The 11,792-nt window shown below is 53.7% G+C and overlaps 1 protein-coding gene across 1 annotated transcript in view; it reads right to left on the bottom strand.

Moving 5' to 3' along the window:
- Positions 1-30: 30 nt before the first annotated feature.
- Positions 31-11,792, bottom strand: part of DRC3 (dynein regulatory complex subunit 3) — a 47,232-nt gene continuing 35,470 nt past the window's right edge. The window contains exons 12-16 of the mRNA XM_023745062.1: positions 10,392-10,608; positions 8,709-8,779; positions 7,199-7,322; positions 1,518-1,649; positions 31-1,097 (exon numbers count right to left, since the gene is read on the bottom strand). Coding sequence (XP_023600830.1) covers positions 984-1,097; positions 1,518-1,649; positions 7,199-7,322; positions 8,709-8,779; positions 10,392-10,608 — 658 coding nt within the window. The 3' untranslated portion in view covers positions 31-983. The remainder of the gene's footprint in view (positions 1,098-1,517; positions 1,650-7,198; positions 7,323-8,708; positions 8,780-10,391; positions 10,609-11,792) is intronic.

The raw sequence follows: 11,792 nt of genomic DNA, 5'->3' as shown, positions 1-11,792 counted from the left end.
ACCTAGATCCTCAGCAGGTTGGTACCTGCCGCCTGTCGTCACCCCGGCCACAAACAGCTCCATGGACTCTGTCTCTGTGGGGCCCTCGACCCTCAGCCCAAAAGCTTTTCCCCGGGTGTTTAGTCAAACGATCTTTGGAAAGTGAGTCCTTTTTGGTCTAAGCTGATTGTTTCTACCTGTTCCTACTATTTCAGGAAAAAAGTAATAATGTACTCTTGAAAGTAGAAATGCCCATTATTTCTGGACGAAGAGACCTGGCGGCCTGGGCAAGGCCCCCTGACGAGCACATGGCTGTCTGCACAGTCCTGGGAGGCGGGGGTGCCACGTGCCAGGGCCCGGGGTGCGGAAGCTGCAGTCCCGTTCAGGAGCACCGGCTTGCTGAGTGGCAAAGGGCCTCACTCCCAGTCCCGGGGCCCTGCCACACGCCAGGTGCTTCGCCACTCCTCTCAGGCTTGTGCTCAGAGAAGGCACGGTCACGCCCGCACTACACCGAGCTCAGGCTGCAGGGGTGACGTGGACGCCCACCTGTGCTCTTCACCTCCGCAGGGTCTCTGCATCCCTGCGGCCAAGCTCTGTCACGCAGCCGCAGCCTCTGCCTTGTGCTGCTGCGCCTCGGCGCTCTGGCTTCCCTCCGCAGCACCCAGAGGAGAGCAGCTCGGCCCACACTGGCGGCCTCCCCTGCAGCCGCAGCCCGCCTGGCCCGGCAGGGGAGTGGCGCACGGCCAGGAGCACAGCCCACAGCAGGCCCTGGGGAATGGCTCTCAGGAAGCGGGCTTACTGCTGCTCATACACAAACGTGAAATTCTGATACCTCTCTAAAGAAGGGAGACTCGGTGACACCGGGCCTTTATTTCTGTCTACATTTGGGAGTTTGTGCAGGGGTGGTGGAAGGATGGCATTGGGGGCTGTGGGCTGAGAATCCCCACTCTCCCCTGGCAGGGCCAAGTGCTGTGTTTTCCGAGGGACTCTCTGGGCAGACACCCCTAATCTAGAATGTCGCCACTGTCGAGGTTGTCCAGTTCATTCTGCATGTGGTCGATGTATTGATTGATCTCCTTCACTCGCTTGCGGTTCCTCATGATCTCATCCTTGTGAATCTGAGGGTGAAACCAAAGCCCAGTTTCCTTGGGTCAGAGAATCGATTAATATCTCACTGAGTCCAGTTTGAGGGAAAGAAAAGTAGTTCTTTGAATTTTGCATAGTTATGTCTCTCATTTACCCCACAGCTCCCTGGGTTCTGCTTAACCCACCTACATGCAGGTGTTCCCCCAAAAGTGTGTACACACTGACTCATTACTCATCCCAGTGGGTAAAATCCGAAAGGAAACAAACACCAATTGAGCTATCAGCTGTTAGAGTGTATACGTTCTGGGACACCCTGCAGTTGAGGTAAGAGAAAAGTGATGAAGCACCGGACCGGGCAACCTGCAGTCTCCAGTGGAGAATTCGGTAGTTTCACTTCCTCGTTTCTTTTCGCAGAGTCCCCGCTCCTCCCTGGCCACGCCACAGGTACTCACCTTGCCCACTAAGTGTGTGCACCAAGAGTTGACTCTGGTCACCAGCTCATCTTCTCGGTTGTCAATCTTGAGAAGGTGGATGTCATGTGATGTCCCAACAGCATTCACAATTGTGTCTTTGTCCACAAAAAGCTGGTGAGCAGAAGATGAAATGAGCAAGTGTGTCTCGTTACTCCCTGAGCAAAGCAGGGAGCAGAGAGGAAGGAGCACCGAGCGTCCGGCTGGTGGGGGCGGTGCTGTGCTGTCATGGAAAAGGGTCAACCAGGGCACGGACTGCAATCCTGGGGAGAAGGCAAAGGCTGCCCAGAGCTGACCTCACTGAGGACATTGGCTCTCACAGTGGTTCCCCCTCGTCGGCCTGGACCCTTGCAGCTCGGGTGGGAAGTGCGAGGCTGCTCTGAGGACGGAAGGCCCTGCCACGTGGCTTCTCCACGCTGTTCACCCTCACCAGCTCCAGCCTGGCCTCGCACGCAGGGTCTCCTGCCTCCTTGCATTCCTGACCTTGTAAAAAGTTGAACCACCCTCCATGAGGCCTGGCTGGTGCTAGGTGTTCACACTGTGGTGCTGTGTGCCTGGCACAGTTGAAAATCAAGTGGCATCCATCGCTCCTCGTTGAATTAGCTCCGACAGCCATGAAAATGAACTCAGCTAGAACCAGACCTCCGAATGGCTCTATGTCAAAGGTTGAAGCAAGATTTCAAAGGGGAAGCCCACCCAACCACATTGCTTTTCCTTACACTCTTGTTATTAACTAAGCCAACGATTAAACTGGGTGGAAGAAATTTTGTTATGTAACACTTTGTTATGAAATATTATAAAATGTAATATTATAAAAAAGAAATTTAAGTGGCATCATTTCCCAGGCAGGGAAGCTGCCAAAGCGCTCAGCAAGCATCGTCCCCTCCCCTGGGAAGGGCAGTACAGTGGGGCCTTGACTTACGAGTTTAATTCGTTCCGTGATGGAGCTCGTAACTCAAATTACTCGTATGTCAAATAAAAAAGTGAATGAGTGAGACACGTGATGCTGGGCTGCTGTTGTGGCGTTCACTGTGATGTTCGCTGCGCCAACTAGCGGTGGGGTATCTGAAGCTGGCTCGTAACCCGAATTTTAGCTCGCAACTCAAAGCAATAAATCGGCCGAGAGACGGCTTGTATCTCAAAAAACTCGGTGGGAGGGTACTTGTTTGTTCTTTTGTATAGTAGAGGTTAAGTTAATAGTCTCCAAAATATGTTCTGTGCAATCTTGAGATGTTCATATTTCTGGAAAAAAACGAGCATTCTTTGGTCAGATACATGTGGGAAGTTTGCACAGCCTGAATTTCACGGTGCACAGAGCTGTCCAGCGGCAGCTCCGGGAAGTCCTGTGGGAAAGAAACTAACTTTCAGTTTTGCAACTTATTTGGCCACAGACTTCTTTTCAGAGTAAAACCTGTTACTATTTCATGGGATGCTGGTTTCCACAGAATCCTGAATGGAGAAGCCACGCTGGCTGATGTGGGGAGTGGGGCCTCTAGGGGCGCAGCTAGCACCGTCGCACAGAAGTGACAAGTGTCATTACATTCTTCCTCTGTGCATAGCAGGTCCCAGGCCAGGCTCTGGGAAGGTGCAGACACATGCCACCTGCCTGCCGTGAGCCTCAGGCAGCGGGCACTGCAGAGGCTGAGCCAGCTGTTCCCAAACCAGCACAGCCCCAGCATCCACCCAAGGTCCTCGTTCTTCATTTTAAACAGTGGGTTACAGCCTTGGCTGGTTTGGCTCAGTGGATAGAGCGTCGGCCTGCGGACTGAAGGGTCCCAGGTTTGATTCCCGGTCAGGGCACATGCCCTCGTTGCGGGCTCAATTCCCAGTAGGGGGCGTGCAGGAGGCAGCCGATCCATGATTCTCATCATTAATGTTTGCCCTCTCCTCTTTGAAATCAATAAAAATATATTCAAAATAAATGAGATTCCCCCCTTCAAAAAAAAGTGGGTTACAGCTGATCTCTTAAGCCAAGCAGAGAAACGTCCTCCCACAAAGTTTGAATATGTAGAAGACTGTTTTGGAAGCTGTGGGAAGTGGAGTCAGCTTGGAATGGATGAGGTAAGGATTGGTTATGAAAAACTGTGACTTTTTAAAATACAAATGAAAGGAATCTGATTTAAGAAATGATTTTAAAATGCAAGTTTCAAGTTGTTTCTGGACTCCAGGTGGCCTAAAATGGTGACGACGTCAGTGTGCCTTCAAAACAGTTCCTGTGGGGAGACTATTGTAGATCCCCTCCCATTTCTCAGGTCAGAAGCCCTGAGGTGGAGCGGCGTGTGCAGAGCCCTTGAGCAGCAGCAGCCACCCTGTCCTGTGGGCCTTGTGGCCATAAAGAACCTCTTCTTTTATTTTTTTTAAATTAAATCTTTATTGTTCAGATTATTACAGTTGTTCCTCTTTTCCCCCCATAGCTCCCCTCCACCCGTTCCCCCCCCCACCCACCATCACCCCCCCCACTGTACTCGTCCATAGGTGCACGATTATTGTCCAGTCTCTTCCCGCATCCCCCACACCCTTTCCCCCCCAAGAATAGTCAGTCCATTCCCTTCCTATGTCCCTGATTCTATTATAATCACCAGTTTATTCTGTTCATCAGATTATTTATTCACTTGATTTTTAGATTCACTTGTTGATAGATGTGTATTTGTTGTTCATAATTTGTATCTTTACCTTTTTCTTCTTCTTCCTCTTCTTAAAGGATACCTTTCAGCATTTCATATAATACTGGTTTGGTGGTGATGAACTCCTTTAGCTTTTTCTTATCTGTGAAGCTCTTTATCTGACCTTCAATTCTGAATGATAGCTTCATCTGGATAAAGAAATCTTGGTTGTAGGTTCTTGGTATTCATCACTTTGAATATTTCTTGCCACTCCCTTCTGGCCTGCAAAGTTTCTGTTGAGAAATCAGCTGACAGTCGTATGGGTACTCCCTTGTAGGTAACTGACTGTCTTTCTCTTGCTGCTTTTAAGATTCTCTCTTTGTCTTTTGCTCTTGGCATTTTAATTATGATGTGTCTTGGTGTGGTCCTCTTTGGATTCCTTTTGTTTGGGGTTCTCTGCGCTTCCTGGACTTGTAAGTCTATTTCTTTCAGCAGGTAGGGGAAGTTTTCTGTCATTATTTCTTCAAAGAGGTTTTCAATATCTTGCTCTCTCTCTTCTTCTGGCACCCCTATAATTCGGATGTTGGTACGCTTGAAGCTGTCCCAAAGGCTCCTTACACTATCTTCATATCTTTGGATTCTTTTTTCATTTTGCTTTTCCAGTTGGGGGTTTTTTGCTTCTTCGTATTTCAAATCTTTGACTTGATTCTTGCGATCCTCTAGTCTGCTGTTGGAACTCTGTATAATATTCTTTATTTCAGTCAGTGTATGCTTAATTTCTAGTTGGGCCTTTATCACAACATCGAGGGTCTCATTAGATTTCTTGAGGGTCTCATTAAGTTTATCAGCGGTTTCTAGAAAATTCTTGAAAAACCTTAAAAGTGTGGTTTTGACCTCTATATCCAGTAGTTTGCTTTCCTCCATTTCTGTCATTTGTGTCCTTTTTCTTTGTCTCCGCATTTTTTATGCTTCGCTGTGTCGATAGAGTGGCTTTCTGTACTAGGTGTCCTATAGGGCCCAGTGGCTCAGCCTCCCCAATTACCTGAGGTAGACACTCTTAGTGCACCCCCCTTGTGGGCTTTGTGCACAGTCTTGTTGTAGTTAAGCCTTGATTGTTGTAGGTAACACTGGGAGGGATTGACCTCCAGGCCAGCTGGCTGTGAGAATCAGCTGTGTCTGCAGTGGGAGAACTTCTGTGCTGGAGACACCCCTCCGGGGCAAGACTTGCTTCATGGGGCTTTGGTGCTCACTGAGTCTGCCCCCTGAGTGTGTCCCTTATGGATCTAAGGAGTTGTAATATGGAGGGTCCCACTCTGACCACTGGGTACACTAGCTCTTGGATCTCTAAGGAGGTGCTAATTTAGCCTCTGCCTGAGGCTACCCAGCAGGAGCTACGGAGTGATCTGCAGATTCCTCTTCCTTGTTTGGGGTTTGGTGGTGCCCAGATGAGGCCCTGCTGTGAAGCTGTGGGCCTTCTTTTGAATGTTCTGGGTCTCTCTGACCCAGTTGCATTTTGTTAGGTAATTTTAGATTGCAAAGAGCCAAGCCATTCATATGCAAAAGCCTCTGCACACAGCTTGGGTGGGGCGGGTGCTCAGGGAATCAACAGGTATGGCTGTTGTATGGAGCAAACAGCTATGGCTGATCCTCAGCCCTGCCCTAAGAGGCCCCAGGTCTCAGTGTCTCATGGTAATGGCTGCAAGCACCTCTGAGAGAAAGCCGCCCTCGAGTTCCGACCGATGCCAAACAGTCCAGTTTCTCCCCGTATGAGTCTGGGTCCCCAGAGACTTGCCCGGAACTGGAGTTCAGAGCAGTCAGGAGCTTGAGACTCCCTCCCGATTGAAAAAGACAACCGCGTCCTCAGTTGCCAGCCCTTTGCGCGTGCGCCTCCGTACCTCTGCACTTTACTTCCGCACCTCCTCTGAGTCTCAGTGTGCTTTTCTCTTTCCTTCTAGTTGTAGAATTTCCACTCAGCCAGCCTTCCTGTGGTTCTGGATGATGTCCGTTTTGTCTTTTAGTTGTATTTTTGAAGTGGTTGTTCGAGGCAGCAATTTCAGGTGCTTACCTATGCCGCCATCTTTGTTTCTCCTCCAAAATATTAATTTTTATTAAAATGTTCTATTATTTTATGTTAACAATGACTCATTTATTTCAGCCCTTTGTATTCAGCATGTCTCTATCGAAATAAACCTACGTTTTTGTGAAAATAGAAGCTTTTGTTTGTTTGCAGCCCACAGAAACTTCCACCTTGTTTATTTGGCCTGTGTTAGCCTTAGCATTTCACATGCTTGGTCTGGAGGGTTAGGATGAACAGCAGGGAAGCCATGAGAGAATGTGTGCAAAAGCACAGAATGCTGTGTGTGGGTTTTCAGAGGTTCTCTGGCCCGGGTGGGAGCAGCCTGCAGGAGGCGTGGTCCAGGCAGAGCCGATGGGGCCTGACTTGGTGGTAACATGGAGGTGGAGAAGCGGAGACACTGGCTGGGATGAACGATGAGGAAACCAACTGCTCCTGACAGGAAGGTATCTGGGCCTGGGCCTTCTCTCGCTGACCGTGGTCTTCCCAGAGACCTGACCCCTGCTGCCCACCCAGCGCCACACCCAGCGCCACACCGGGGAGCGTGGGGCTCAGGCTGACCTGGGCTGTGACGCCATCACTGGCTGTGCTGGGGAAGGGCCGCGAGGAGCTGGACCAGCAATGGCGCGGCTGCTCCCGCCTCAGCAGTGCTTCCCCGCGGAGACTGGAGGGCTAAAGGCCTTTGGGGAGCGGACCTTAGTGCCTATGTGTAGCGCCTCTCCTAGGAAACGCCAGAGGCCCCACAGCTCTCAGGTCGGTGAAACACCTGATTATTATGCGCCTCTAGCTAGGCCCCCCCCCCCCAGGTGTTTGTTAGCCTGTTTCTTCTGCCAAAGGGCATTATTGTTCCCTTTTGCAGATGAGGACACTGAGGCCCCAGCGGTCTCCAGGCTTACTGGAGCCACAGAGCTGGGGTGGGCTCTGCCCGGCCCGGCCCCCAACAAGCCTCCGCCTCCACCACACGCCCGCACCCCAGTCCCACTCACCGCCCGCACGTCCTCAGGCAGGTCCTCGTCGAGCTCGCCCTTGACGACCTTCTCCAGGGTGTTGATGGCGATCTCCAGGAGCTTCTCGTGGTGGTGGTTCTCCAGGTCCCGGCACTGGGCCATGGTGCAGCCGAGAGTTAAGCAAAGGCCGGGTGCAGCGGCGGGCGGCCCGGCCTCGGGCTGGTCATTTTCATTAGATGACAGCAGACTCTTAAGGGCCAAGGGCAAGCGCTGGGGTGCAGTGCACCGTGGCCTTCACAGCTGTCTCCTCATGCGCACCTCAGCCCGGGCCAGCCTGACCCCGTCCCATTCACATCCCTGCTTCTCACTGACCCTGGCCCTGGGCTCCCGAGTGTCCCTCCGCCGCCCACTTCTCTCCATGCCACCGCCTCCGCACCTGTCTGTACACTGAGACCTGGCCGGCGCTCCAGCCCTCCCTCCCGCGCAGCGAGTGGCTAGGGACGCAGGTGCACACCGTCCCTCCTGCGCTCTCGGCTCTCTCTCCAGGAGCCTCCCACTCTCCAGTGTGGCCGAGGGGCCTCCTCTCGGACCCAGAGCTCCGACTCTTCCTCAGGACCTTTGCCTAGGCTGTCTCTCCTGCTGGCTAAGTTCCCCCACAGGCCCACCTGGTCCCTGTGGGGGGCCCTCCCTTGGGAGGCTGCGGCCTGGTCTCTGGGCCAGCTGCTCCACTCACCGCCTCTATAACTTGTGTTTCCTGTGGGACTAGGGGCCCAGGAGGGCAGGACCAGGGGTTACTTCTGGGGTGGACCATAGCCGTTGTCTCACACAGGACAGGGCTCTGAGTGCAGGTGGCAGAAGGGTTGGTCATGCCCAGATGTGGGCTTCTGACCCAGGGACTTAGCCTGCCGGCTCATTATGAGTAATTTGTCAGCGTCTGCAACTTGGAGGTTGTCCCGCCCCCTGGGTGTGTCTACCTGCAACACAGGGAGGGGGGAACTCTGGGGTGTGGTCTGTCCTCGAGTCGTTTGGGAATAACCCTCCAGGACTTCTGTTGCAAACACGGCTCCTCCAACCACACCCAGAACAGCAGCCCTGCTGCAGCTCCTGGAGCAAAGCTGGGGTGGTTCTGGTTGGGGACTCCCCTCCGACCAGGAACACTCAGCGCCCGGTGTGCCACGGCTCCTCCCGTGAAGGGAGCTTTTGTCCTTAGGTGGAGCGTCCCACCGGCAGGTTCCTGTGACGGACGAGAGCGTCCTGGTGGAGGCACAGGCCTTCCCGTCGAGCAGACGGCAGGTGGATTTCCGGCAAACAGCAAGGTGCCACTTTTCTCTCTCTGACGATGCCTGTGGCACTGGTGGCGTGAAGGGCAGGCGCCCGACCCAGGTGCCTCCTGGAAGGGAACCCTACTCGTGGGCATCCTGTCGGGTCTGTGCGGAAGGGGTACCCTTCCCTGCCTTCGTTAAGCTGGAGGCGGGGAGCAGAGTCGTGGCTGGGATAAGCCCCGGGGCCCAGCAGCGCCTCCCATCCACGGTCGCAGAGGAAAGGATATAGGCTTTGGACATTTTCGACAAAGAGCCCCACCATGTCGACGATGTTCCTCTCGAACATGTTTATCGTCTCCTGGAAAAGGGGAAGAGCACGGTGAGCATGCGTATTGGACAGGAACCTGACTGCCCGAGCCTCAGAGCAAAGGCCGGCACCTCCTCTACTCACAGCTTCAGGACGAAGACGCCACACGGGCCTTCTCCGCAGATGTTGGTGCCCTGACCCTACTTCTCCCTCCTGACCTCTGACCCCAGCCCATTGCTCTCTGGCCATTCCAGTTCACTCACCGCCCCTTGAATAGTTACTGCGATGCTTTCTCCAGGCCTCTGCCTGTTCCCTCTGCCGGGAACACCTGTTCTGGTCTTAACGCCTCCACCGCCACCCCCAAGACACACACACACACACACACACACACACACACACACACAGCTAGTCTCCTTCCTCTGGCCTCCCAGTGGCATCACCTCCAGATGACAGGGAGGGTGTCAGTAAGATCCGGACTGCCCGCATCAGCATCCCTGCTCCATTGTATGTAACTCTGGGAATGTCATTTAACCTCCCTGGGCCTCAGCTTCCTCATCTATGAAATGGGTTTCCTTTGTAGTACCTGTCTCATGGAGTTGTGGTGAAGCTTAAATAGGTTACTTCACACAAAATGCTTTGCACGGTGCCTGGCAGAGAGGAACCCTCAGTGATCCTGGCTGTTCCCTTCCCCCATCCGTGCCCTGAGGGAACCCCTGCATTGCTGCACCCGGTGCTCATCAGGGCCCCCGGCCTAACCGGGGTTTCATGTTGATTGCGGGAACAATGGCAGATGAAGCAGGGTGAAGCCTGCGACCCTAGCAGCCCAGGACTGGCCACACCCTCAATCCGCATAGACTAGGGCTCCCAGGGGCAGGGAGCCTCCAGGAGCCTGGGGACGGGCTGCAGGCCGAGACATTGCACACGCTCCAAACGTGTGTGAACACTGCTGCAGGGAAGCACATAGGGTCACTGAAAAGCTCCACAGTAGTTACAGCCTTTCAGGCGCTGTGCACGGGTCTGATGACACCACCAGCATGACACGCCTGGGCTCTGGGAACCCTGGCACGTTGGGAGCCGCTGCCTAAGATGCCCTGAGGCTCGGGGTCTGTGGGCAGCGTCTGCTCTGCGAGGTGGGAATCTCTCCGAGTCCGAGGTGCCACGGGCAGGGGAGGCATTGGTCAGGGACTATCTCTTGGCCCAGCCATGGCAGCATCCAATGAGGTTCCATTCATCACAGCCCCTCCGACTCGCAGACAGCCTGTGAACACGCCTGTCACTGGGGGCGAGGTGTGGGGTGTCGATAGCAGCACTTTCCGGGTCCACATTTAGTGCGGAATCGCAGGCGCCAGCATGGCCAGCACTGCAGGCTGAGGGGCAGGGAGCCTTCCTTCCCCCCCGTGGGGGCCACCTTGCTCCCTGAGCACCGGCAGCTCCTTGGTCTAATCAAAACCCTCTCCCGAGGCTCTGGCCCTTCCAGGGTGGGTGGGGCTTCCAGAGGAATGAGCCACCCTGCTGCTGCGAGAACCGCTTCAGTGTAGGGGGTGGGGGGAGGGGGGGGAACGCAGTAAAAGCGAACAGGGCCGGCGAGCAGGAAGCGGCAGCACCAGCCCCCTGGGATGAACCGGCGGCGCTCACACATGGCTCCTGCCAGGGCCCCGCGCACCTCCAGCTGCTCCACCAGCTGCATCTCCAGCGTCATGAGCACGTTGGACAGCTCGGTGATGTCCTCGCTGTACGCCACGATCCTCGCCTCCATGCTGGCCAGGTCGGCCTCGTCGCGGATGGCATTCAGACTCTGGAGACGAGAGCCTGCGTTAGGCGTCACAGCTAAGTGGACGTAGTGGCGGCGACAATGTGGTTTTGTGGGTAGGAATGGGACCCTGGGTTTGGACTGCCCCCACTCAGGGGTAGCTAAGCCTCATGTCAGCGCCTGAGCCTGTAGCAGCCGCGCCCTGTCCGTCCGCACGCGGGGGGCTGGCCCAGCACTACCAGCTGGGCTCTCAGCACAGGGGGTGGCTGGGCGGGCTGCTCCCATCGCAGTGGCGCTGGGCCCATGAGCGCTGGGGCACACAGGCAGGGAGAGACCCGCAAACATGTGACAGGTCCGGCCTGAGGGAGCCCGTCAGACCCCCCAGGACCCAGCGCCAGGGGGTGCGGGTAGCGGACAGGCCGGTGCTCGGGCGGGAGGTGCTCGGCCGGGAGGCACCATGTCAGCTTGTTTCTGCTGATACTCGGTGTTAGTTGTAAAGGAAGAGAAACTGGACACGATTTGAGGTGAATGTCTCTAACAAGGGCTCCCCCATCTGGAGAAAAATCAGGTTCAATGCCTATCTCAAGTGTTACATGAAAATAAATTCTGGACAGAGGAAGATTTAAATGTAAAAATTAGAGCCATACAAGTACTAGAAAATATTGGGGGATTTTAAATAAATAATCTCAAAGTGGAGAAGTCTTTTCTAAGTACAGGCAGAAGAAAAGACTGATAAAGTCTATCACATAAACATTTTTAATATTCTGAATGTAAATACACCAGAGACAAAGTAACAAGATAAACAGCAAACTGGGAAAATGTTGGCAACTTATTTCACTGACACAGGGCTAATTTCTCAATCTACAAAGTGCTCCTACAGAATAATAATGAAAATAAAAACAAAGAAAGAAAGGGGGAGAGAGAAACACCAAATGGAAAAATGGGTAAGGGCACAGTATTATGACAATAGTTCACAAATAAGAAATACAAATGTTGCCCGGCCGGCGTGGCTCAGGGTTTGAGCATCTACCTATGAACCAGGAGGTCATGGTTTGATTCTCCGTCAGGGCACATGCCCGGGTTGCAGGCTCGGTCCCAGTAGGGGGCGTGCAGGAGGCAGCCGATCAATGATTCTCTCTCAACATTGATGTTTCTCTCTCTCTCTCCCTCTCCCTACCCCTCTGAAATCAATAAAAACATGTTGAAAAAAATGAATAAAACCTAAGAGGGAAGGCAAAGGGGGGGGGGCGGGTAAGAGATCAACCAAAGGACTTGTATGCATGCGTATAAGCATAACCAATGGACACAGACAGT

Source organism: Myotis lucifugus, unplaced genomic scaffold (assembly GCF_000147115.1).
Source record: "Myotis lucifugus unplaced genomic scaffold, Myoluc2.0 scaffold_513, whole genome shotgun sequence".
Lineage (NCBI taxonomy): Eukaryota > Metazoa > Chordata > Mammalia > Chiroptera > Vespertilionidae > Myotis > Myotis lucifugus.
Note: the sequence above shows the minus strand (reverse complement) of the source record. Positions and strands in the feature narration are given on the sequence as shown.